The sequence below is a fragment of the Scardinius erythrophthalmus genome (genome assembly GCF_964197995.2).
Source record: "Scardinius erythrophthalmus genome assembly, chromosome: 3".
In the NCBI taxonomy this organism is placed as follows: Eukaryota; Metazoa; Chordata; class Actinopteri; order Cypriniformes; family Leuciscidae; genus Scardinius; species Scardinius erythrophthalmus.
Window position 1 is genome coordinate 47,732,623 of NC_138223.1, and position 26,551 is coordinate 47,759,173.

Below are 26,551 nucleotides of genomic sequence, written 5' to 3' on the forward strand. Positions count from 1 at the left end.
ATTGAATATTCTGCTCCTCACCATTGTTGAGATGCATAGACTGAATCTTGACATCTGTGTGTGCCTAAAAGAATGATTTTTTTTTAACAACTTTTAAGAAATCCTTTATATTATATCAAAAATTCTGGGCATTTATGCAGATTCACTAACCAACAATATAAATCGAAGTCAGAAAGAAGGATTTTAATGAGTTCAGTGATCAAGTTCAAATGATGATTGTCATAACATAACCAACACCATCAGATCACTTTTTTTCTTTGTTCAACTGGTGATTATAATTCAGAAACAACAGACAAACAAAATCTAAAGTTAATAATAAATGGGTCAAGAGTCCAACTAAAGCAACCATTGATCGTCATAACGGTAACTTACAATTTGTGATTTTCATAATTTCTAAACATCGAAACTTCCCGCTATAACTGTCTAAGAATGTTAGGGGGGATAATGTTCTATCAATGTCATCACTAAACATGTTTGAAATGTTTATAGAGAGTGTTATCCTACCTTTTAGGAGAACATTCTGGTTACAAAAATAAAATTAGCTACAGAAAATATTACAAGAACATAACATAATGCTCTCAAAACATTCATAGAACAATAACATTTCTAGCTGGGATGAGCTCATATTGTGGTCATAGTTTGAGCACACAGTGAGAGCGCTGTGCGGTTACACTTTTAGATCACTGTGAGTGTGAACTCAGATTGCTGACGTTGTGACCACATGGTGACATCACTGTGAGATCATACCCACTAAGCAAAATGATGTCCGAAAGCCGTCTTTTCAACGTCTTTGTCACAAAAATCGGACGTTGAAAAGACGTCCACTGAGGGTCTAGAATGAAAGTTGATATGACGTCTTTTTTTGACGTGTTCTGCACGTCCGATATAGACGTTCATCGAACCTTCGTACAAGGTTAAACACTAGTTCATATGTGGGCATTGTGGACATATTTCAACATCATTTATGGTCTCATTTAGACATAATTACTTTGACTATTGCTGTCAGATGATCTTAGTGAGAATAAACAGAGGTTTATATGTTGATATTTATTTCATTTGAAGTGTCACCATTGTGGTGATCAATGTTTGCTTTAGTTGGGCTCTTGGTCCCCTTGCTTTATACTTTAATTTTCCTTTGACTGCTGTAACAGTGTGTTTGTGTAACACAATTGTTGTGGCAGAGAAAGCCTAGAAAAAGTTTGAGTGTTATCAGCTCAATGTTGATGACAACATAATCATCACAAATGGGCATCTAATATTGTTTAAAGTTTTGTGTTTATATTTGGGATTAAAAACCACCATCCTTGTGGAACTGCAATATTGGTGCCAAAAGCATTAAAATTATCACTTATTTGAAGGTGGATAAAAATCATGTGCACATGTTTTGAGCAAGAGTATCATATAGTCACACACAGACATCAAGATTTTGGATATGAATCACAACAACGGTGACAATCAAAACAAAAAAGCTTGAGAATCAAGAATGAGTTTTGTACTATGAAAGCTACCCATCATGCATTGCAGGATGAAGCTTTTTTTTTTTTTGTCACCGTTGTTGTGATTCATATCCAAAATCTTGATGTCTGTGTGTGACTATATGATACTCTTGCTCAAAACATGTGCACATGATTTTTATCCACCTTCAAATAAGTGATCATTTTAATGCTTTTGGCACCAATATTGCAGTTCCACAAGGATGGTGGTTATTAATCCCAAACATAAACACAAAACTTTAAACAATATTAGATGTCCATTTTGTGATGATTATGTCATCATCAACATTGAGCTGATAACACTCAAACTTTTTATAGGCATCCTCTGCCACAACAAATGTGTTACACAAACACACTGTTACAGCAGTCAAAGGAAAATTAAAGTATAAAGAAAGGGGACCAAGAGCCCAACTAAAGCAAACACTGATCACCACAATGGTGACACTTCAAATGAAATAAATATCAATATCTAAACCTCTGTTTATTCTCACTAAGATCATCTGACAGAAATAGTCAAAGTAATTATGTCTAAATAAGACAATAAATGATGTTGAAATATGTCCACAATGCCCACATCTGAACTAGTTTTAACCTTGTACGAAGGTTCGATGAACGTCTATATCGGACGTGCAGAACACGTCGAAAAAAGACGTCATATCAACTTTCATTCTAGACCCTCAGTGGACGTCTTTTCAACGTCCGATTTTTGTGACAAAGACGTTGAAAAGACGTCTTTCGGACATCATTTTGCTTAGTGGGTAGTGTTGACTGGGTGAGGGCCCAACATCCACAGGTGGGGGTTGTGCTTACAGCCCAACACCGTGCAGGACGCTTGGCATTTGCCATAGAACACCAGGATTGGCAAATTCGCCACTGTGCTCTTCACAGATGAAAGCAGGTTCACACTGAGCACATGTGACAGACATGACAGAGTCTGGAGACGCCGTGGAGAACGTTCTGCTGCCTGCAACATCTGTATATATGCCAGTTGGTGGCGCTATAACTTTGACTCACAATAGTTACATACATGTGATCAACCTCTTACCACGAACACACTGCTGAAGTTTCATCAAGATCAGTTAACGTATGCAGAAGTTATAACACTTCGTTTTTATCTTTTCTCGCCATTGTTTCCTCGCCACGGCCAAACCGTTCGAGATATCAAAAATCCGTCCGGAATTTATCATCCTCAATGTCTTGACTTCATGGTGACCGAGTTTGGAGGCGATTGGATGAATTCTCTAGGATGAGTACATTAAATTCCACAGCATGCGTTTTTCAAACAACCCATAATAGCCGACTTCCTGTTGGGCGGAGCTAATAACTTAGAGTGCGGAAGTTGTTCGGCCCGATGAGATCTATATGTGTACCGAGTTTCATATTAATTCATGCAAGCGTGTTTGATATATGGACCAAGTTTTCAGACCGTGTCCAAGGGGGCGCTGTTGAGCCCCCCTGCCACGCCCGGGTACCAGCTTCAGCCCGGCTCTGATGACCGTGGGTTCTGACCTGTGTGGAAAGTTTCAAGAGTTTTTGAGCACGTTAAGGGCCCCAAAAGCCCCTGAAACCTTGAAAAACAAAGATTAAATGGAATAGACCCCCCCCCCCACACACACACACACACACACAGAGAGAGAAAATTCTCCAGAAAATCCACATTCAAACCAAAATATCTGACTTCCTGTGGGTCTGAGGTTATGACTGTAAATTAGAAAGTTGTCCTGCTTGATGAGAACAATACACCTACCAAGTTTTGTGATTCTAGGAAAAACTAAGCCCCCATTTTTGACTAAAGGTGGCGCTACTGAGCCATTCCACCACGCCCGTTTCTGAAACTTTGCACATGTCTACTGTATAATAAATGTGATGTGTCTGTCGAGTTTCATGCATTTTCAAGCATGTGAAGAGTCTCAAAAGCATCCGAAAAGAATATTAAAGTTTGATGCGTTGCCACTGCAACAGTATCTAAGATATCAATAATCCTTTCACTGGTCTACATCTGCCCTGTGTTTACATTATACACATAAAGTTTGAAGCAAATCGGGTAAAAATAAGAAAGTGATTTCAAAGCATTTTGAAAGTGACACACTTCCTGTTGCCAGTTGGTGGCACTATAACTTTGACTCACAAAGGTCACATCCATGTGATCGGCCTCTTACAACTAACACACTGCTGAAGTTTCAGCAAGATCAGATAATGTATGCAGAAGTTATAACACACTTCCTGTGTCCCATTATTCGCCATAAATTCGTTTCCTCGCCACGGCCAAACCGTTCGAGATATCAAAAATCTGTTCGCAAGAATTCATCCTCAATGTCTTGATTTCATTCACACCGAGTTTGGCGGCGATCGGATGAATTCCCTAGGAGGAGTATTTCACATTCCATTGTATGCGTTTTCCAAACAATGTATAATAACTAGGGATGTCCCGATCAGGTTTTTTTGCCCTCGAGTCCGAGTCCGAGTCATTTGATTTTGAGTATCTACCGATACCGAGTCCCGATCCGATACTTCTATAATACATAAAAAAAAAATGAATAAAGAAGAGCGAAAAACAGATCCAGGATGTTTCTTATTTTTTATTTAATTCACCTTATTTTAACATTCAACTACTCTGTAAACAAACAGAGCACTTCTGTGAGGTAGCTTGAACAATCAAGTAATAAATAACATAAATTCTTCACTTTTGGACAGTAAATATAAAAAAAGTCTAATATATAAACAAATAGCACCTCAACTTAAAATACCCAGCAGGCATGTAAACAAATAAAAAAATAAAAGTGCCACAGTGTTTGCAAAGCCAGTAATGTGCTTTTAGGAACTGCACTCGCCGGTTTCACGCGCGTATTTTTTTCGGCGCCCATGTTAACAGATTAGACTAGAGCATTCACACCGCACGCAGAGGCGGAGCAGAAGCAGCAGTGCCACGATCGTTTCGGCGCCGAGTCTATTTTTGCTGTGCCGCTTACGCTGAATTAAAGTGAAAATGCATTGATCATGGCCAAAATACACCGCAGTTTTATCCAAAAAGTGCATTGATGATATCTATTGTGTTTTAAACAGTCGATCAAATGACCAACAGCAATTTAAAAAGAAAACAACTGTCCAAAAACAAACTTGTTGCTAGAACAATAAAAACAAAGATGAACCAAAAGTTATATAAATGAAATTATTAATAAAATAAGCTTCTTGACAATTCTTTTCTCTTAAATGTATTTGAAAACGAAATAAAGCAATGCCAACTTATCCGCGGTTCAGCCGCGCGTGACAAACGCTGCCAGTGTGAAAGCAAAACGCGCGTGTCCTGCTCCTGCTCACCATATGCACTGCTCGTGCGCTGCTTACGCTCTGCTAACGCGTGCAGTGTGAAACCGGCGTAACTCTGTGCCACCCCATAACTATAGATGTGTTAAAAAATAATGAGAATATATATACATATATATATCCGAGTCCTGATCGGGAGGTAACGTCCGATTCCGATCGAGTCTGAAACCACGTGATCGGGCCCGATTTCCGATCACGTGATCGGATCGGGACATCCCTAATAATAACCGACTTCCTGTTGGGCTTTTGTAAAACTTAGAGCACGAAAGTTGTGCGGCCCGATGAGATCTATATGTGTACTGAGTTTCATATTATTACATGCAAGCGTGTTTGATATATCGTGAGCTTAGAATTATAAGGTTCTATCTCCGTTTAGGGTAGTTCTGAGATATTGAGCATCAAAGTTTTTACATCCCAGCTGGCAAAACTGTTATGTAGTATAATCTACTATTATAGCTCAACAAGACCATCACCCTACAGGTACTTTGAGGATAGAATATCAAAATCCTGGCACATTTGGAAATGGGATTTTTTAAGATGGCCCAAATGGAGATAGAACCTTATAATTCTGAGAGTTCTGATTCTGTTTGGAATTATAAGGTTCTATCTCCACTTTTACAAATAAAACCCCACATTTCAAAGAATAAATGTATATAACCATTGATTTTAATCAATTTATATATTTATAATACAAGCACACAGCTTGTAGTATATAATATAATATATAATATAGTATAGTATACATCAAAGCCAAGAAAGTTTGTAAGAAATAAATGTTATTTTTATTTTCAAAGAACATGGACCTGGAAAAATTACAGCTAAACAAAAAATGTTTTCTTCACATACTACACCCCACTCCTCTGTACTGTAAAAACATTTAGGAAGCATCTTACATACATTAAAAACGGTTCATTTAGTAGATTAAAACATACAAAATATTGTGTAACATCATGAAAGTTATGTTTTCATCCCTTTCCACCCCCACCCCCTCTGTGCACTGAAACACTTTAAAAAATGAAAGATGGATTATTTAGAAAGAAAGATAGATTAGTTAGAAAGATAGAAAGATGAATTAGTTAGAAAGAAAGAAAGAAAGAAAGAAAGAAAGAAAGAAAGAAAGATGGATTAGGTAGAAAGAAAGAAAGATATATTAGAAAGAAAGAAAGAAAGAAAGAAAGAAAGAAAGAAAGAAAGAAAGAAAGAAAGAAAGAAAGAAAGAAAGAAAGATAGATTAGTTCCCAGTCAACACTATGATCTCAGAGTGATGTCACCATGTGGTCACACCGTCTGCAATCTGAGTTCACAGTGATCTAAAAGTGTAACCTCACAGCGCTCTCACTGTGTGCTCAAACTATGACCACAATATGAGCTCATCCCAGCTAGAAATGTTATTGTTCTATGAATGTTTTGAGAGCATTATGTTATGTTCTTGTAATATTTTCTGTAGTTAATTTTATTTTTGTAACCAGAATGTTCTCCTAAAAGGTAGGATAACACTCTCTATAAACATTTCAAACATGTTTAGTGATGACATTGATAGAACATTATCCCCCCTAACATTCTTAGACAGTTATAGCGGGAAGTTTCGATGTTTAGAAATTATGTTTAAGAGGTTTACATGTTGAAGTTTGTTTGAAGAGTTTGGTCACCATTGTAGAGGTCAGTGTTTGCTGTAGTTGGGCTCTAGGCCCATATATTATTAACTTTAGATTTTGTTTGGCTGTTGTTTCTGAATTATAATCACCAGTTGAACAAAGAATAAAGTGATCTGATGATGTTGATTATGTTATGACAATCATCATTTGAACTTGATCACTGAACTCATTAAAATCCTTCTTTCTGACTTCGATTTATGTTGTTGGTTAGTGAATCTGCATAAATGGCCAGAATTTTTTTTATATAATATAAAGGATTTCTTAAAAGTTGAAAAAAAAAAAAATCATTCTTTTAGGCACACACAGATGTCAAGATTCAGTCTATGCATCTCAACAATGGTGAGGAGCAGAATATTCAATTAGGAAAAGTAAATTACATAGACAATTCAGATCATAATTTATTCATACCGCAATGCATGATGGGAGCCATTAATGAGTTGTGATTGGTGGCAGCCACTGCAAAATGCTTTATTATTGTCACCATTGTTGAGATTCACAGGCTGATTATTGATGTCTGTGTTTTAAATGAATTTATCTGAATGTCTATTGATCAGAATAATGTTTATTAAATATTTTGAATTATAAGTAAAGTATTGATATCATAGGCTGAAGAATCACTAAACTGCTGTTAACAAGTTAAACCAAACTATCTCAATAAGTTTCCTTTTTCAGATCACAGCATGATTATGTCAAAACATAACCAACACTATAACATAACATTTTACTTTGTTCATGTAACTGTTATAAATCAATAACAGCAGACAAACAACAGTAAATATTAAAGTAAACATATAATGGTCTAGAGCCCAACTAAAGCAAACACCCATCACCATAATGGTAACTTACAATTTGTGATTTTCTTCTTCAGTGATTCTGCTTGTTAACATCAGGTGTCTTCAATAATGCTCAATCATCACTAAATTAATCACTTAATTATCTCCTCAGCCCTAAATGCCGCTTCATCTGAAAGCAGGTGATGGTGATTTACTACTAATCAAGGAACCGGCTTTACTGACGAGATGCGCATAACAATATCGCGATTTAAATCGCCCAGCCCTAGTGTCCATAATATGAGCACACAGTGAGTGCACAGTGCGGTTACACTTTTAGCTCACTGTGAACTCACATTGTGGTCATATGGAGAGATCACTGTGAGATAAACATGTTGGGTGGGTTAGAAAGAAAGAAAGATGGATTAGTTAGAAAGAAAGAAAGATTAGTTTGAAAGAAAGAAAGATGGATTAGTTAGAAAGAAATAAATAAATAAAGATGGATTAGTTAGAAAGAAAGATAGATTAGAAAGAAAGATGGATTAGTTAGAAAGAAAAGAAAGAAAGAAAGAAAGATGGATTAGTTAGAAATAAAGATATATTAGAAAGAAAGAAAGAAAGATAAATTAGTTAGAAAGATAGAAAGATGGATTAGTTAGAAAGAAAGAAAGAAAGAAAGAAAGAAAGAAAGAAAGAAAGAAAGAAAGAAAGATGGATTAGTTAGAAAGAAAGATGGATTAGTTAAAAAGAAAGATGGATTAGTTAGAAAGAAAGATAGATTAGTTAGAAAGAAAGAAAGAAAGAAAGAAAGAAAGAAAGAAAGAAAGAAAGAAAGAAAGAAAGAAAGAAAGAAAGAAAGAAAGAGAATGAAAGAAAGAAAGATGGATTAGGTAGAAAGAAAGAAAGAAAGAAAGAAAGAAAGATATATTAGAAAGAAAGAAAGATAGATTAGTTAGAAAGAAAGAAAGATGGATTAGTTAGAAAGAAAGATTAGTTAGAAAGAAAGAAAGAAAGATGGATTAGTTAGAAAGAAAGAAAGAAAGATAGATTAGAAAGAAAGAAAGATGGATTAGTTAGAAAGAAAGAAAGAAAGATTGATTAGTTAGAAAGAAAGAAAGAAAGATAGATTAGAAAGAAAAAAAGATGGATTAGTTAGAAATAAATAAAGAAAGAAAGAAAGAGAAAGAAAGAAAGAAAGAAAGATGGATTAGTTAGAAAGAAAGAAAGAAAGAAAGAAAGAAAAAGAAGGAAAGAGAAAGAAAGAAAGAGAAAGAAAGATGGATTAGTAAGAAAGAAAGAAAGAAAGAAAGAAAGATGGATTAGTTAGAAATAAAGATATATTAGAAAGATAGATTAGTTAGAAAGAAAGAAAGATGGATTAGTTAGAAAGAAAGATAGATTAGTTAGAAAGACAGAAGGATTAGTTAGAAAGAAAGAAAGAAAGAAAGAAAGAAAGAAAGAAAGAAAGAAAGAAAGATGGATTAGTTAGAAATAAAGATATATAAGAAAGATAGATAGATAGATAGATAGATAGATAAATAGATAAATAGACAGAAACAGTTTGAAGATAGATAGATAGATAGATAGATAGATAGATAGATAGATAGATAGATAGATAGATAGATAGATAGATAGATAGATAGATAGATAGATAGATAGATAGATAGATAGATAGATAGATAGATAGAAACAGTTTGAAGATAGATAGATAAATAGATAGATATAAAAGGTTGGAAGATAGATAGATAGATAGATAGATAGATAGAGAGAGAGAGAGAGAGAGAGAGAGAGAGAGAGAGAGAGAGAGAGAGAGAGAGAGAGAGAAAGAACGATTGATTCGTTATAAAAAAAAAGATAGAAAGATGGAAATGCCATATTCCGCCGGCTTCAAATGTCCAGCCCTTAGCTCTGTGTCCAGGCTACAGAGCTAAGAGGTGGGTTTTGATTGGTCCGTCCGTGTTCATTCAGGGTTTTGATTGGATATTGAATCTACTGGAGATAGAACCTTATAATCCCAACTCGGTTTATGTTTTGTGAGATGGAACCTTTTTATTTTATTAATAACTACTAACAAAATATTTTTTTTTACAAAAATAACACCACACAGGCATTAATAAACACCTAATGGATAAGATTATGTCAAAAACTCAATTTCGACCAAAAGTGGAGATAGAATAAAAAAATAATAATCCTTACGAAAACAATAGGGCCTCCGCCCTTTCAGGGCTTGGGCCCTAATAATAATCCTTACAGAAACAATAGGGCTCTGCACTCTTTTAGGGCTTGGGCCCTAATAAATAAATAATAATCCTTACGAAAACAATAGGGCCTTCGCCCTTTAAGGGCTTGGGCCCTAATAAACAATAATCCTACCAAAAACAATAGGGCCTTCGCCCTTTAAGGGCTTGGGCCCTAATAAACAATAATCCCACCGAAAACAATAGGGCCTTCGCCCTTTAAGGGCTTGGGCCCTAATAAACAATAATCCTACCGAAAACAATAGGGCTCTTCACCCTTTCAGGGCTTGGGCCCTAATAAAATTAAATATAAAAAATTTAAAAAGGACATCCATGGTGAATTTGATCTTGTCAAGGAGCAGGACTCACTGTTAAATTTTGTATAAAATTCCTGAATCCTTAATTTTTTATCACAGTTGCTTTGGTACATTTCACCATTATTCATTATATCAATTAATTTTTTCCTTCATTAGTGCAATTCTAAATACACCTCCACAAATCATCAATTCAGGACACATTTACAAAAAGTGTAATAGAAATGAATTGAAAACATGCTTAAAGGAGTCATAACCTAGTATTACCTTGGATACCTACTGCTGTATTATAGTCTTTCAGGCCCTTCTAAAAAAGAAAAGTGGAAAAAAAATAAACACAGAGCTCCTCAGACCCTTATTTCTGAAGGCATTATTGTCTCGCGAGATCTGATGCGATATTTTGGCTGTCGTGGACGGTCATTTTAATAATGCAAATGAGGGGCGCGTTGATTGGTGGCAGGAAGGAGGGGGGTTGACATTAGGGCTGGGCGATTTAAATCGCGATATTGTTATGCGCATCTCATCAGTAAAGCCGGTGTCCTTGATTAGTAGTAAATCACCATCACCTGCTTTCAGATGAAGCGGCATTTACTACAAAGAGCCGTAGTTAACTGACAAGCTGAGCCAAATCACATCAATATCGCGGACGTATCGCCAGCGATATTTAATGCGATATGGCTCAGCTTGTCAGTTAACTACGGCTCTTTGTACACAGCGAAACATCCAGTGTTAAATTAACACTCCTGGGAGTCAGGGATGGAAATTAGCACCCGCCACCAGCCAAATGCGGGTGATTTTGTGTTGTGGCGGGTAAACTCGCTTCACCTACAGTCCACCGTGGCGGGTAAATAAAAATAGCATACTGTTTCACACGGACGGCGGACACTTTTAGAGGAGGCACACCTTCAAAGAAAATGTGGCGTTACATCGCAGGCGTTAAGAGCTGGTTAAGAGGTCTGCAGAGAAAACATCTTTGCATTGACTTAACATTGAAATCACTCGCGCCTCACGCGCTATTCGCGTCCGTTGTGAACGCACCAACGGTGGAGCGTTTTTAAGATTTCCACTCTGGAGGATGGTTTCACTTTTTTGCGTTTTTAAGCCCCAAAAACGCCGTCGCCGTCTAAACGAAAGGCACAACTGATCAAATATTTTTACGTTTTCACCCGCGAGCGTTCTCGTGTAAACAGGGCCTAATAGTTTCATTGTTGGGACTAAAAACGTTAAACTGGAAGCCATAAAATACCACATCCAGGTAAAAAAGATAAATATATATAAGAGAGAGAAAGAGTGTATAAGAGAGAAAGAGAAAATGTCAGTATTTCATTGAGACTTGAGATTAAATAAACTGCTTAAAGGGATATACTCCACTTTAAAATGAAAATTCTGTCATCATATACTCACCCTCATGTTGTTTCAATCCTTTATGAATTTCTTTCTTCTGCTGAACAGAAAGGAAGATATTGAGAAAAATATCAGTAACCAGACAGTTTCTGGTCTCATTGACTTCCATAGTATATATTTTTTCCTACTATGGAAGTCAATGAGACCAGAAACTTTCTGGTTACTGACATTCTTCTAAATATCTTCCTTTCTGTTCAGCAGAAGAAAGAAATTCAAACAGGTTTGAAACAACATGAGGGTGAGTATATGTTGACAGAATTTTCATTTTAAAGTGGGGTATCCCTTTAAGTATTGTAGATCTTGTAGTATTAATTTTCACATGCAGTTACACATTGTCGGTTAAAAACAAGAAAGTGGCTGGTAAAAACATTGAGTGGCTGGTAGATTTTGAAATCCACCAGCCACAGTGGCCGGTGGACAAAAAAGTTAATTTCCATCCCTGCTGGGAGTGTATGAGTCCACACTCAAGAGTGTTTAAGTTAATGAGATAACTAAGTGATTAATTTAGTCATGATTGAGCATTATTGAAGACACCTGATGTTAACAAGTAGAATCGCTGAAGGAGAAAATCGCAAATTGTAAGTTACCATTATTGTGATGGGTAGTTGCTTTAGTTGGGCTCTGACCCTTTTATGTATACTTTAGAATTTGTTTGACTGTTGTAACTAGTGATGGGAAGTCCGGTTCTATTCTGCGAGCCGGTTCCCTTACAAGAACGTTCTCTCGTACTGCGTTGCAAACGCTTATGGGAAAACTCCTTTTCTCGAGAATATTGAAGCCTTTATTTTAAAACGCATTTGCTACAGCACAGGTGAGAGCATCAGACCCACGTGAGTGAGCTGATAGGCTGTGCTGTGGGCAACTGCACGAACCAATGGCGGATAGACAGAAGCGCGCGAGCCAATCAGGGCGCTTGGCGCTCTGTCACTGTCAAGCGCGCGAAACTACACGTGACCATAACATATAAATACAGATAGAATCCGCCATTTGACAGATTTAATCTCCTTCAGCTCGACTCACCTCGTCGCTGATTTTCTCCGGTCGTAAGAAGCCCTCGTCGTGGAAAAGCCGTCCAGCGGAACAGCTTCGCATCCCGGCATCTCGCCAGCTGAGCGTTTCCCTGTGGCATCCGACGAAAAATTATATCCTTTTCATTGCATATTTATCTAAAAGAGCAAACCGCTGTTTTCACAGCGCGGCATAATGCCTCTCTCCATCTGTGAGAGCTGCGGGGTCTCCCTGCATGCATCCGACGGACACACCCAGTGTGCGGCCTGCCTCGGCCCAGCGCTCATGAAAGGCGGCTGCCAATTCTGCGACGGGATGCCTGTCTCCGTTCTCCGTTCAAGGCTGTCTTCGACGGTGACCGATTCCGCCCACCTTCCGTCTTCGGCGCCCCACGAGCCCCGTAGGAAGAAGCGGCGCGATCAGAGGCGTCCTGAGCGCGGTGAGTTTAGCGAGTGCACGCCGGGCCTTTCTCCTCGTGCCTCGCCCACGCCTTCTTCGCCTGTCCTGTTCTCTCGGAGCGAGCAGCGCCCCTCGTCTGAAGCGGCTGGACTCGTCTCTTTCGGCGCATCTCCGGATGACGTCGATGACGCACTTTCTATGGCGGCATCTGAGAGCGAGGATTGGTCGGGCTCCGCGGACCCCGCCCCCCCCTCTCAGCTAGAGTTTTCTGATACTCGAGCGAGCATTGACGCCGAACTTCTCCGTGTCATGTCTCGCGCTGTTGACGAGTTGGGACTCGATTGGCTTTCTCCAGCTGAGCCCGCCAGAAGCCGCCTCGATGAATGGTACCTGCCGGGGCGCCAGCAGGCCCCTCGTCAGCGCGCCGCTCCATTTATGCCTGAGGTTCACGAAGAGCTCACAAAATGCTGGCGCGCGCCCTTTTCAGCGCGAACGCGCTCATCTGCCTCTTCTACGCTCTCCACTGTTGACGGCGCTGAAGAGAAAGGATATGTGTCTCTCCCCCCACTGGAGGAAGCGGTCGCTGCACACTTATGCCCCCCCACTGCAGGTAGTTGGAGGTCTAAGACGGTGCACCCTTCTAAGCCATGCAGAACTACTTCGGCCATTGCCAGCCGCGCATACGCTGCCGCCGGTCAAGCCGCCTCTGCACTTCACGCCATGGCGACGCTTCAAGCCTTCCAGGCCAAACTTCTCCGTTCCATGGATGAGTCAGGCCCGGACCCAGACACATTTAAAGACCTCAGGAGTGCCACGGATCTGGCACTGAGGGCCACGAAGACCACCGCTCAAGCCCTGGGCCGCAATATGGCCAGCCTAGTGGTAATGGAGCGCCACCTCTGGCTAAACTTAACCGAGATCAGGGACGCGGATAAAACTGCCTTCCTCGACTCGCCCGTCACAGCCTCAGGTCTCTTCGGCCCATCTGTCAGCGGCTTCGCCGATCGCTTCACTGAAGCTCAGAAGGCTTCCAGCGCCATGAGACACTTTCTACCAAAGCGCTCCAGCTCAGTCCAACGGCGCCCCAAGAGCACGCCGCGACCTGAGAGAGTGGTGTCCCAGGTCCTCCAGCCCCGCCCAGCGGCTGAGACCAGTAAGCACATGAAGCCAGCGAAACGGTTCCCGTTCCCTAAGCGCCAGGGCCCGCGGCCGAAGCTGACGCTCGATCACGAGCCCAAGAAGCCGTCCTAACCGGCACAAAGAGGGGTCACTGTCCCGCTGCGGCCGGACCAGCCCCAAAAATCGCTCGACTACTGCTCACGGCTCCCTCTTCAGTTCAGGCGGCTGCAGCAGTTCTAAATGCAGTTCATGGGCCCGTCACATGTCACGCACCCCTGCAAACAAACGCTGTTTTAACAGCGACCCACACAAAGCACAAATCGAGCATAATTTCTCACATGCATACATGTCAGTCCGAGCCCCCCACTCTGGGTGTTCCAGATATGATAATGCCTCTAGCTCTGCGGGCTCTAGCTTGGCAAGCTATCCCCGGAGTTTCAGTATGGGTGATGAACATCATAAAGCATGGTTACTCGCTTCAGTTCGCCCGCAGACCACCGCGTTTTCGCGCGGTTATACAAACCACGGTAAGGGGCACATTGAGTCATGTCCTCCGCACCGAAGTGTTAAGTCTGCTGGCGAAAGGGGCCATCGAGAAGATCCCCCCTTCTCTGAGCGAGTCAGGTTTTTACAGCCGATACTTTCTTGTTCCAAAGAAAGACGGCGGCCTGAGACCCATTTTAGATCTCAGACATCTGAACAAGGCTCTCATGTCACGGCCGTTCAGAATGCTCACGACCAGACATATCCTGGCGCAGATTCGCCCAGGCGACTGGTTTTTCTCAGTAGATCTGAAAGACGCTTACTTTCACATTCAAGTGAACCCCCACCACAGGCCATTCTTGAGATTCGCCTTCGAGGGGCAGACATACCAGTACACAGTTCTTCCATTTGGACTGGCACTAGCGCCTCGTACATTCACGAAGTGCATGGATGCAGCTCTCTCCCCCCTGAGACAGCGGGGAATGCGCATCCTAAACTACCTCGACGACTGGCTCATACTGACCCAGTCAGAGGCGGAGTCACATACTCACAAAGCCTGGCTCCTCAGCCATCTAGAATGTCTAGGGCTCAGGGTCAATGTTGCAAAGAGTGTTCTGTTGCCCAGCCAACGTATCACGTTCCTGGGAACAGTTCTCGACTCCGTACTTATGAGAGCATGGCCCACACCGGCCCGTGCTCTAACGATTCAGCAGCTCACGGCATCGTTCATAGAGGGCTCTCTTGTACCCCTCAGAACGTTTCAGAGGATCCTTGGCCTGATGGCCTCTGCATCATCAGTACTCCAACTAGGCCTACTGCGTATGCGTCCTCTTCAGCTGTGGCTGGCTCCTCTGGTGCCACCCCACGCCTGGCATTCAGGCCACTTGATTATCAAGGTGGACCAGCGCTGTGTTCAAGCCCTGGCCCCTTGGAAAAACGCCAGCTGGTACCAGCAGGGCGTAAGCATGGGGGTAGTTTCAGAGAGGAGGATGATTTCAACAGACGCCTCCAACTCCGGTTGGGGAGCTCTGTACGAGGGCAGGCCTGCCTCCGGCCTCTGGTCGAGCTCGGAGAAACGCCTACACATAAACTGCCTCGAAATGAGAGCAGTTTTTCTAGCCCTAAAAACATTCCTCCCATACCTGGCGGGACACCACGTGTTGGTACGGACGGACAACATGTCGGTGGTCTCTTACATAAATCGCCAGGGCGGCCTCAGGTCCCGCAACCTGTTTGCCATAGCCTCACAGCTCTTGCTATGGGCTCACACCAATCTGCGCTCGCTCAGGGCAGCTCACGTGCCAGGCACGTTGAATACAGGAGCAGACATGCTCTCTCGGGGCAGAGTTCCCCCAGAGGAATGGTCTCTCCACCCTCAGACAGTTCTCCTACTCTGGGAGGTCTTCGGGAAGGCAGAAGTAGATCTTTTCGCCTCAGAAGACAACTGTCAATGCCCAATCTTTTTCTCAAAGAGCAGGGATGCGTTGGCCCACGACTGGCCCAACCTTCCTCTCTATGCGTTCCCCCCGGTCTCGATGCTCCCTCAGGTCATCGAACGGATCAGGAACACGAAAAGCGCAGTGCTATTAGTAGCTCCTCTCTGGCGGACCCAGGTTTGGTTCCCAGAGTTGATGCAGCTGTCTGTAGCAGACCCGTGGCCAATCCCAGTGAGGCGCGACCTCCTGACTCAGGCCAACAGGACAATCTGGCATCCCCGTCCCGACTTATGGGCCCTACATGTATGGCCACTCAACGGGTACCCCAGAACCTCCCAGAGGGCGTCCTGAATACTATAAAGGAAGCTAGAGCTCCGTCTACCAGACGCCTCTATCTCAGTAAATGGTCAGTGTTTTCCAGCTGGTGTTTAGCTCGAGACCTCGACCCATACACTTGTGAAGTACCAAGAGTACTGTCTTTTCTACAGGAGATGTTGGACGCGGGTCGCTCCCCCTCCACTCTCAAAGTGTACGTGGCAGCCATTGCTGCTTTTCACGTATTGGAAGCCGGGGCCTCCTTAGGAAAAAGCGACCTTATAGTTCGCTTCCTCAGGGGCGCCAGGAGGCTTAACCCGCCTCGGCCACCGTCTGTTCCGGCCTGGGACCTCTCCTTGGTCCTGCGGGCTCTTAAGGGACCTCCCTTTGAACCACTTCAGTCAGCTGATCCTAAGTCTCTCTCTCTGAAAACCGCCCTGCTTCTAGCACTGGCGTCAGTAAAGAGAATAGGGGATTTACAGGCGCTGTCTACCAGCGCTTCCTGTCTGGAGTTTGGTCCTAATGACTCCAAGGTCATTCTTAGGCCAAGACATGGATATGTTCCTAAGGTGCTCTCAACTCCGTTCAGAGCCCAGGTTATTTCTCTGTCAGCTCTCCCCTCCTCCGAGGAGGATAGCGATTCTCTCATGCTTTGCCCAGTCAGAGCTTTGAGAATTTATCTGGAGCGTTCGGCCTCTTTCAGACAGTCTGAACAGCTCTTTGTGTGTTTCGGGGGCCGATCCAAGGGCCTCCCGGTCACTAAAACCACACTGTCCAGATGGATAGTTGACGCCATTGCCCTGGCTTACACCTCACTGGGCCTCTCTTGTCCCATAGGTGTTAGAGCTCATTCCACGAGAGGTGTTGCCTCTTCGTGGGCTTGGTCAAGTGGTATTCCCATTGAAGACATTTGTGTGGCGGCCGGCTGGTCCGCTCCGTCCACATTTGTGAGATTCTATAATCTGGATGTCCCTGCTCTGCAGACATGCGTTCTTTCTGTCTAGACTCTGGCTCTGTGGATCCAGACTAGTTTTGAACCATGGTCACTTGGGTATTCCCATCTATAGCATATGTGCGGCGGCCGGATATCCGCTCCGTCCACATTGTTGAATTATAGCTTTAATGCCCTTGCTTTGTAGCTACAGTTCTTCTGTCTAGACACTGGCTCTGTGACCCAGTCTAGTTGATATTGAACACACGGTTTTCACTTTGTGGACTAAGTGACTGGCTCTGGCCAGATCCGATGAATTATAACTTTAATGTCCCTGCTTTGCAGTTACAGTCTTTTCAGTCTAGACTCTGGCTCTGCTGACCCAGACTAGTTTGATGTTTAACACACGGTTATCACCTTGTGGACTAAGTGACTGGCTTTGGCCAGATTCGTTGATTATAAGTTGATGTCCCTGCTTTGCAGTTACAGTCTTTTCAGTCTAGACTCTGGCTCTGCGGACCCAGACTAGTTTGATATTAAACACACGGCTATCACCTTGTGGGTTAAATGACTGGCTCTGGCCAGTCTTTATTACGGATAATTGATGGGCCCGATGTTCGGTCTCTTTTTATCCTGGCTATTCTGTACTTCCCGGAACTCTGGTGAGTCAGAGCGGCCAAAAGATTAATAGCACGGCGTTTTAAATGGAAACGTTCCCATAAGCGTTTGCAACGCAGTACGAGAGAACGTTCTCGTAAGGGAACGTACTGGTTACTTTCGTAACCTCGGTTCCCTTAGAGATAAGGGAACGAGTACTGCGTTGCCTTGCCGTGCTATTTTTCTTATGGCAGGTTTGTCGCTTCAGTCGATTATACCTGTCAAATGGCGGATTCTATCTGTATTTATATGTTATGGTCACGTGTAGTTTCGCGCGCTTGACAGTGACAGAGCGCCAAGCGCCCTGATTGGCTCGCGCGCTTCTGTCTATCCGCCATTGGTTCGTGCAGTTGCCCACAGCACAGCCTATCAGCTCACTCACGTGGGTCTGATGCTCTCGCCTGTGCTGTAGCAAATGCGTTTTAAAATAAAGGCTTCAATATTCTCGAGAAAAGGAGTTTTCCCATAAGCGTTTGCAACGCAGTACTCGTTCCCTTATCTCTAAGGGAACCGAGGTTACGAAAGTAACCAGTACGTTCTTTCGGACAGTTCGTTTCAATGAACCAGTTCAAAAAACCGGATCACCAGTTCTTTTACGTCATCACGTAATGACGTCAATTCTATCATCCTGGCGGATAAATATACATTCAAATAATGGCATTTGTAATCATAACTTCAGTTAAATAATAGTCCTCATCGTCATAATCATCTTGGATAGGTTTCTTACATTTACGTTTTGAAAATGAACCCTGTAGTAGGCCTAAGGCGATGCGCAAACGCGGATGTTTTACATGTCTTAAAGTGAATAAACTGGTCTTCATCATTTTTATTTTATTTGTAATTAAATAAACTTACATTTCGCCGAATTCGGCCCCTCATTCAAGTCCTTGGTTCACCCGTGCTCATGTATCAGCACAGCACAGTGACAGTATAAGCACAGCATCAGCTGAACTTGGCCAAAAGAAAGTTCGGTTCAGAGACGGTGCGATCACGCATGCGCAGTCTCTCCAGCTCATCGGTTCTCCGTATCGAACGTGTCCGAAAGATACAGTTCTCGGTTCTGTACTGGTGATCCGAGAACTGCTGCAACAACCAGTTCTTGACTCGAGAACCGAACCGTAGCATATGCCTGTGTGTGAGCTGAAAACTACTGAAACCTTACTAGGCTAATTCAGTCTACTAAACTAAAAACTCGATGCATGTCTCCAGTATGTTTAATACGTTATGTTTTGATTAACACATTATAAACATTTAATTTGCACCCTTTAAAACCTTGGCAAGAGTTTACATCAAAAATGTATATCACCTTAGAAATTAAATTATCTGTTCCTGAAAATAATGTTTTAGTATAATAATTATACTAAAACATTATTTTCAGGAACAGATAATTTAATTTCTAAGGTGATTTACATTTTTAAATGTTTAGTTTTATAATCCATTCATTGTTCCCAATCTTTAAAATAATACAGTGAAAAGGCAGTAGCCTATGTGATAAACATGTTTCTAACATGTTTTATTTTGTTACACTTATTGATGTTCAATAAAATACTTAAACATGCATTTCGTCCCTCTGAAAAAAATCGCACGCATGCTCAGCTCATCAGCTCATCAGCTCATCGGTTCTCCGTATCGAACGTGTCCGAAAGAAACAGTTCTCGGTTCTGTACTGGTGTGGTCCGAGAACCGCTGTACCTGTACGTTCGGTAGTGCGCGCATGCTCAGTATCAAGCTCGTGCTCATCACTTCTCTCAGCACGTCTCAGTTCAGTGAACTGTTGGATTTACTGGAGTAACATATATGCCTATATTCCGGGATTTTGGTTTATTTTGAGTCGAAGGGACTGTCAGGACGCAGGCATGTCCGAAAGTGAGTAATTTAACTTGTGGATCAGCGCTGACGCAAGACGCGAACTGTTTCGAACGATTCAGTCCGATTTAGTGTACTGGTTCGACCAGTTCACTAAAAAGAACCGGTTCAAAAGAACGATTCGTTCACGAACCGGCCATCACTAGTTGTAACTGAGTTAAAACTGCCAGTTGAACAAAGAATAAAAAGTGATCTGATGGTGTTGGTTATGTTATTACAATCATCATTTGAACTTGATCACTGAACTCATTAAAATCCTTCTTTCTGACTAAGATGTATGTTATTGGTTACAGCATAGCTGTGAATCTGCTTAAATGGCCAGAATTTTTTATGTAATTTAAAGGATTTCTTAAAAGATGTTTAAAAAAAGAAATCATTATTTTAGGCACACACAGATGTCAAGATTCAGTCTATGCATCTCAACAATGGTGAGGAGCAGAATATTCAATTAGGAAAAGTAAATTACATAGACAATTCAGATCATAATTTATTCATACCGCAATGCATGATGGGAGCCATTAATGAGTTGTGATTGGTGGCAGCCACTGCAACATGCTTTATTATTGTCACCATTGTTGAGATTTACAGGCTGATTATTGATGTCTGTGTTTTAAATGAAAATGTCTGATAGTCTTTTTGATCAGAACAATGGTTATTAAATTTGAATTATAAGTAAAGTACTGATAATCATAGGCTGAAGAATCACAAAACTGCTGCTAACAAGTTAGGCCAAACTATCTCAGTATGTTTCCTTTTTCAGATCACAGCATGATTATGTCAAAACATAACCAACACTATAAGATAGCATTTTACTTTGTTCATTTGACTGTAATAAATCAATAACAGCAAACAAACAACAGTAAATTTTAAAGTAAACATATAATGGTCTAGAGCCCAACTAAAGCAAACACCCATCACCTTAATGGTAACTTACAATTTGTGATTTTCTTCTTCAGTGATTCTGCTTGTTAACATCAGGTGTCTTCAATAATGCTCAATCATCACTAAATTAATCACTTAATTATTTCCTCAGCCCTAAATACCGCTTCATCTGAAAGCAGGTGATGGCGATTTACTACTAATCAAGGAACCGGCTTTACTGACGAGATGCGCATAACAATATCGCGATTTAAATCGCCCAGCCCTAGTTGACATCGCAGGTAACGCTTTAGCATATCATTCTAAAATGGCATCATGGCGCAAGTTATGAATGAACCCAACCTGGCCGCGACCGGCTTCCCGGCCAGTGTATAAGTATGAGGCGCCGTTTAGGGCTTAAATCAAACTTCATTCACGCACACATATATGAAACACGCTTGCATACATACTAAGTAGTCACACATACATGTATATGAACTCTCCACGCACATACTAATATGAGACGCGAGCACACACACACAAACTCGCGCACATACTCATATGACGCGAGCACACACACACACAAACTAGACGGCGCCTCATAGGCTATAAGCGTTAGGCAATCAATATACAATAGCCGAATTCATGATGATCTCAGTCATTTGTTGTTTGCAAAGTAACGTTTGCAGCCATTCCCCATGTTTACCTTGAAGCTAATACTCCCGCTAGCATACAATAGCCGCATTAGCAGTTAGCTGCTGTTTGTTACACACAGTAGAGCAATAAAAACTCAGTCTTACCGTTTCAATTTCAGGCAAGTCTCTGATGGTTGGAATTGCACCTTTTTCCAAACAGAGCTTCGAGGCCAACTTCGCCTGATATTGCCCCAAATTTGTGTATGATTCCTGTGTGAACTGTTTAGCGCAGACTCCTAACGATAAGCCAGTTGAAAGGGTTGTTGGGACAGCGTCATTAAAAATGAATTTCATCCACTGGTCCCTGATAGTTTGGTCCGTTTTTGGTAGAGAAAACACATTTACATGTTGTTTGTGGCAGTCAACCACAGAGCAACTCAGGTGTGTACTCGTTTCTCCATCTTTCTCGACTGAACTGAATATGAGGGGGAGAGGGGCGGGCTTCCCGCGGCATAGGTTTGCAGTGTCCATATATGGGATATCCTGCCCCGTCTTGACGTCAAGAGGGGGCTGAAATCAAAATCTCGTATTTGAGTGCGCGTGCACGCGCGCTGGTTTATTTACCCTGAGGTAAACAAACGCTTCACTTTTAAATATCGGCAACAGTGTTGCCAGTATTTTACTGTAAAAAAACCCGGTAAGGTCTAACAGTGTACCTAAAGCAAACACACACCTTTATGGGATGCATCATGCAAGTTACTTGGCAAAGACAGAGTATGATAAATCCCACATTAAGTGCACACAGCCTACATTTTAATCCAGATCAGTAAGCTATTTTAAGAAAAATGTACAGTACAGGCCAAAAGTTTGGACACATTACTATTTTTAATGTTTTTGAAAGAAGTTTCTTCTGCTCATCAAGCCTGCATTTATTTCATCAAATACAGAAAAAAAATGTAATATTGTGATATATTATTACAATTTAAAATAATTGGTTTTCAATTTATTATACTTTAAATTATCATTTATTTCGGTGATGCAAAGCTGAATTTTTTTAGGATCATTACTCCAGTCTATCAAATGATCCTTTAGAAATCATTCTAATATGATGATTCATTATCAAAGTTGGAAACAGTTCTGCTGCTTAATATTTTTTCATAACCTGTGATACTTTTTTAGGATACTTTGATGAATAAAAAAAAGAAAAAGAATAAAGAAAAGAAAAAAAAAGAAGCAATTGTTTTCAAGATAGAAATCTTTTATAACAACAATATACACTACTGGTCAGTAATTTGGGGTCAGTAATTTTTTTCTTTATTTTTTTTAAATAAATCAATAATTTTATTCAGCAAGGATGTGTTAAATTGATAAAAAAAGTGATAATAAAGAAGATTTATATTAAAAAAAAATATATTTTGAATAAATGCAGTTCTTTTTAACCTTTTATTCATCAAATATATTAGGCAGCAGAACTGTTTCCAACACTCATAATAAATCAGAACATTAGAATGATTTCTAAAGGATCATGTGATTGACTGGATGTCACATGTGACACTGAAGACTGGAGTAATGATCCTGAAAATTCAGCTTTGCATCACCGAAATAAATGATAATTTAAAGTATAATAAATTGAAAACCAATTTTTTTAAATTGTAATAATATATCACAATATTAATTTTTTTCTGTATTTTTGATCAAATAAATGCAGGCTTGATGAGCAGAAGAAACTTCTTTCAAAAACATTAAAAATAGTAATGTGTCCAAACTTTTGGCCTGTACTGTATATTTAGATATAAATGAGATAGTTAGATCATCTCATTTTATAAGAAACAATTCAAACCAGAAAGGAGTAAAGGAGTCTTACCAGAAGAGGCAAGATAAAAACGGGCAACAAAAGAAAATTCAAAAGAATATTAATTTTGAAAGTGAGTAGAGAAGACTTAGCCTGACTACGTCAGACTTCCTACTTCCGCTCAATTTCATTTCGCTCCTAGTCTGAGATAGCAGCGTATCTTTCAGTTTTCCTCCGGCCTGAAAACAGCCGGGCCAATCAACGAACAGAGGGCGGGCTGAGAGGCGTGACGTAGACGCTGATTGTACCATGGATGCGTAGATTTTTACTTCACATAATCTGCAAAAGTCGTTCACAGCCATGTTCACTCCGGTATTTCGCTCGATGGTTTTGTTTTCGCATCATACATGTGTTTACAGTGGAAGTTAGATGTGGCTGAGCATGCGCATAACACACGCCATAACCAAACGTTATGTGATTGGCTTACGGGTAACCAATGATTTTAAACTTCAGACAAGCGCCCCCCACGAGAGAGAAAACACTTCTCTATTATGCCATTCCAGACTCTGTCTACGAAGCAAAGTGAAGTAGCAGAGTCTGGTATTACCAGGCTAGAGAAGACTAGGGGCAGCTAAACTTACACGTGGTAAGCTATAGGCCTAATTTATAAATTTAAGCCAGACAGATCAACCTGACCATCCAGAACTTTTTGTCTCTCGAAATAAATTATAGACCTATCCATTGATATAAAGAAATGAATTGATATCTTGCTCTATCAAGCTAATCGTTTATAAATAATAAATGTTGCATCATTGCTTAACAACAATAACTTTAGCGGATTATTTAATATAGGCTACCTCAATTCGTGTCAATGTACAGCCTCCCCCTACTGGATGCATCAGGAACAGCAGGGGCGTAAAACTGCCAGGAGCGTAAAACTGCTTGGGGCGTATATCTACCGGCTCCAGGTCTGCAGCCTCCCCTTACTCATCCATTGGGATCATATGGATTACCGTGGTTATTGCTTTATGCGCTGTTTGATGGTTCAACCTTTAGGAACCCATGAGCTTGTATTAGCAGAGCTTATTTATTTTTCTAAAAACTTTTGTCTGTTTTCATCTGTAATTTGTGTTCATGGAGGTAAAAGATTAATAAATAGTGAGGATTCCCTGGGAGAAATCCCAGGTGAGATTTCTGGGTGTACTTTATTTTAACAATACAGAATAGCAAGATGCATGAGATTCCTTCTTAAGATTCATCAGTGGAAAGAAAGAAGAAGAGGAACAAGTAGGTTCAGTTTGATTTGACTTGAAACAAGAAAGCCCAAACAGCTGCACTTTTATGCACTGACATGTGCTCAGAGTGTTATAAGTAATATGAGATAATTTAGTGATTAATTGAGTGATGATTGAGCATTATTAAAGACACCTGATGTTAACAAGCAGAATCAGCAAAGGAGAAAATCAGAAATTGTATGTCACCATTGGTGATCAGTGTTTGCTTTAGTTGGGCTCTTTAAATGTTTAACTTTAGATTTTGTTTGACTGCTGTAACTGAGATATAACATCAGATGAACAAAGAAAAAAAGTGATCTGGCAATGTTGGTTATTTTTTAACTTAATCATTATTTAACCTAAATCACTGAACTCATTTAGAGTCTAGTCTCAGATCTAGGTACACATTATTGATTATAGTAGCACTGTCCTTGTACTGCATAATTTGATTTCTTGAAAGAAAAACAAAAACAAAAACAAAACATATATTAATTGTAAACATAACCAACACCATCAGATCACATTTTCTCTTTGTTCATCTGACTGTTATATCTCAGTTACAGCAACCAAAATGCAAGGATTTAAAGGTGCAGCCTGTAAAAATGACAACTAGTGGTCAAATAGGTACTGCAGTCCAATTCAAAATATCAGAGATCGTCGTTTCTCCCGCAATGGACAATGAAAATTGGCAAATTGGCAACGTGCAGTATCACAGACCATAACAAAAACAAACATTCCAGCCTGAAAACAATATATGCAAACATATTATGGTATTTTTATGCTTTAGTAGAGTGAAAAAGTTACATACAGCACCTTTAAGGGTCAAGAGCCCAACTAAAGCAAACACGGATTACCATAATGGTGATTTAAAAATAGTGATTTTCTCCTTCAGTGATTCTGCTTGTTCACATAAAAAATAAAAAATAAACTTCAATAATGCTCAATCATCACTCAGATTGTTATTGAATGATTAAAACACACACATAATATGATTGTTTTGTGATATAGTCTGTTTATGTGTGCTTTATTCCAGGGTGATGTACGAGGCAGAGATGCCGATACCTCTCTGACGGCCTTTGTTGTGATTGCCATGCAAGAGGGCAGAGAGATCTGTGCTAGATCAGTTGGTGTAAGTCAATTTGTTTCACCTCCAGTGGCCGCTCTGGGATTTCTAAAATAGAGGAAACACAGTAATAATAGTGGTCTTGGGATCCTCTCCCAAAACATTTTTGAAATATTATTAACATGCTTTAAAATGTCTTTTTGAATCACTTTTAGACATAAAATGTAAAAAAAAAAAAAAAAATTAAACTTGCAGCAAGGAAATACAAATATAATTTCACTCACCTTGCCTATCACCTGAAGAAAAAAATCCATCCTTCTGTTCTTTTTTTAATGTCCGTTAGGCCTTTTATTAAAGCTGACTGCCTGTAGTTAACTTAGGCGTGGGGTCTTCCTTCATTTATAATTTGCAGCTTCTGCTAGGGCATAACATATCGCCAGCATTGAGTCGTCTCTTCACAGGCATCAAGTCGTCTCTTAATAATAGAGATCTCTCAATATTTCAATATTTCATCTCTCCATAATTAAGGTAGTTAATTGCTAAGTTAGATTAGCAGTGGGAGCAGTTTAAAATATTATCACATAATTTATGTCTCTGCAATGATTGGTTGATACACCATGAGAGGCTGCTGTCCTCTGCCATGTAGTTTTTCTCAGCACTTACTGCTGAAAGTGACATGCTTGATTGTGATTGGCTATTTTCTTTTAGTAACAGAAGGAAAAGTCTCCAGCTATGGATATGCCTCTGCATCTCTATCCCCTCAGACTCGCATAATTGCACCGTTTTCTGATTTGGACATTCAGGGAAGAGCAGTGGTGCCTTGGTTCCAGAGGTGGAGAGTCCAGGGGTCAGAAAGTAAAAGTCCTGCCATATATTTATTCCACCCATGAACTCACACAGCAAAAACTCCAGTGTTAAATGAACTCTCCTGTGAGTTTATTTAGCTCCAGACTCAAGAGTGTTAAAGTTAATGAGATAATTAAGTGATTGTTTGAGTGATGATTGACCATTATTGAAGACACCTGATGTTAACAAGCAGAATTACTATTACATATTAAATATATGGCAGGACTTTTACTTTCTGACCCCTGGATTCTCCACCTCTGCTTGGTTCAGACTTCATTGATATTTTATGGTGTTACAATGGTGAATTTACAAACAAGACACATTCTGAGATATGAAATGAAATGAATAACAGAGAATTTTATTAATATTAAATCGTCCTTCTCCACCTCAACATTTCAGACTCTTATTTCCCTCTGAATCAATGGCAATGTAAACACAGCTAAACCTGGATGTCACTTCATATTTTAGTGCTTAATCCTGTTCTATGCACACACAGTTCATTGATTTACAGGCACCAAAAAATCGGTAGTGGAAATAAAAACAATTCTATCATAAACATAATTAAGCAAATGTTATATTTTGGAAATAAGACCAAAATATCGCAATCTGCAACAGCTTGACTCATAACTGGACTGATTTTATAGAATTAATTCCATTAAGTCCATGGAATTA

General features: G+C 40.5%; 1 protein-coding gene across 1 annotated transcript in view; it reads left to right on the forward strand.

Moving 5' to 3' along the window:
* LOC308688226 (complement C3-like) overlaps positions 1-26,551 on the forward strand; it is a 91,256-nt gene that overhangs the window by 40,432 nt on the left and 24,273 nt on the right. Inside the window, exon 26 of the mRNA XM_081361157.1 lies at positions 25,004-25,099. Coding sequence (XP_081217283.1) covers positions 25,004-25,099 — 96 coding nt within the window. The remainder of the gene's footprint in view (positions 1-25,003; positions 25,100-26,551) is intronic.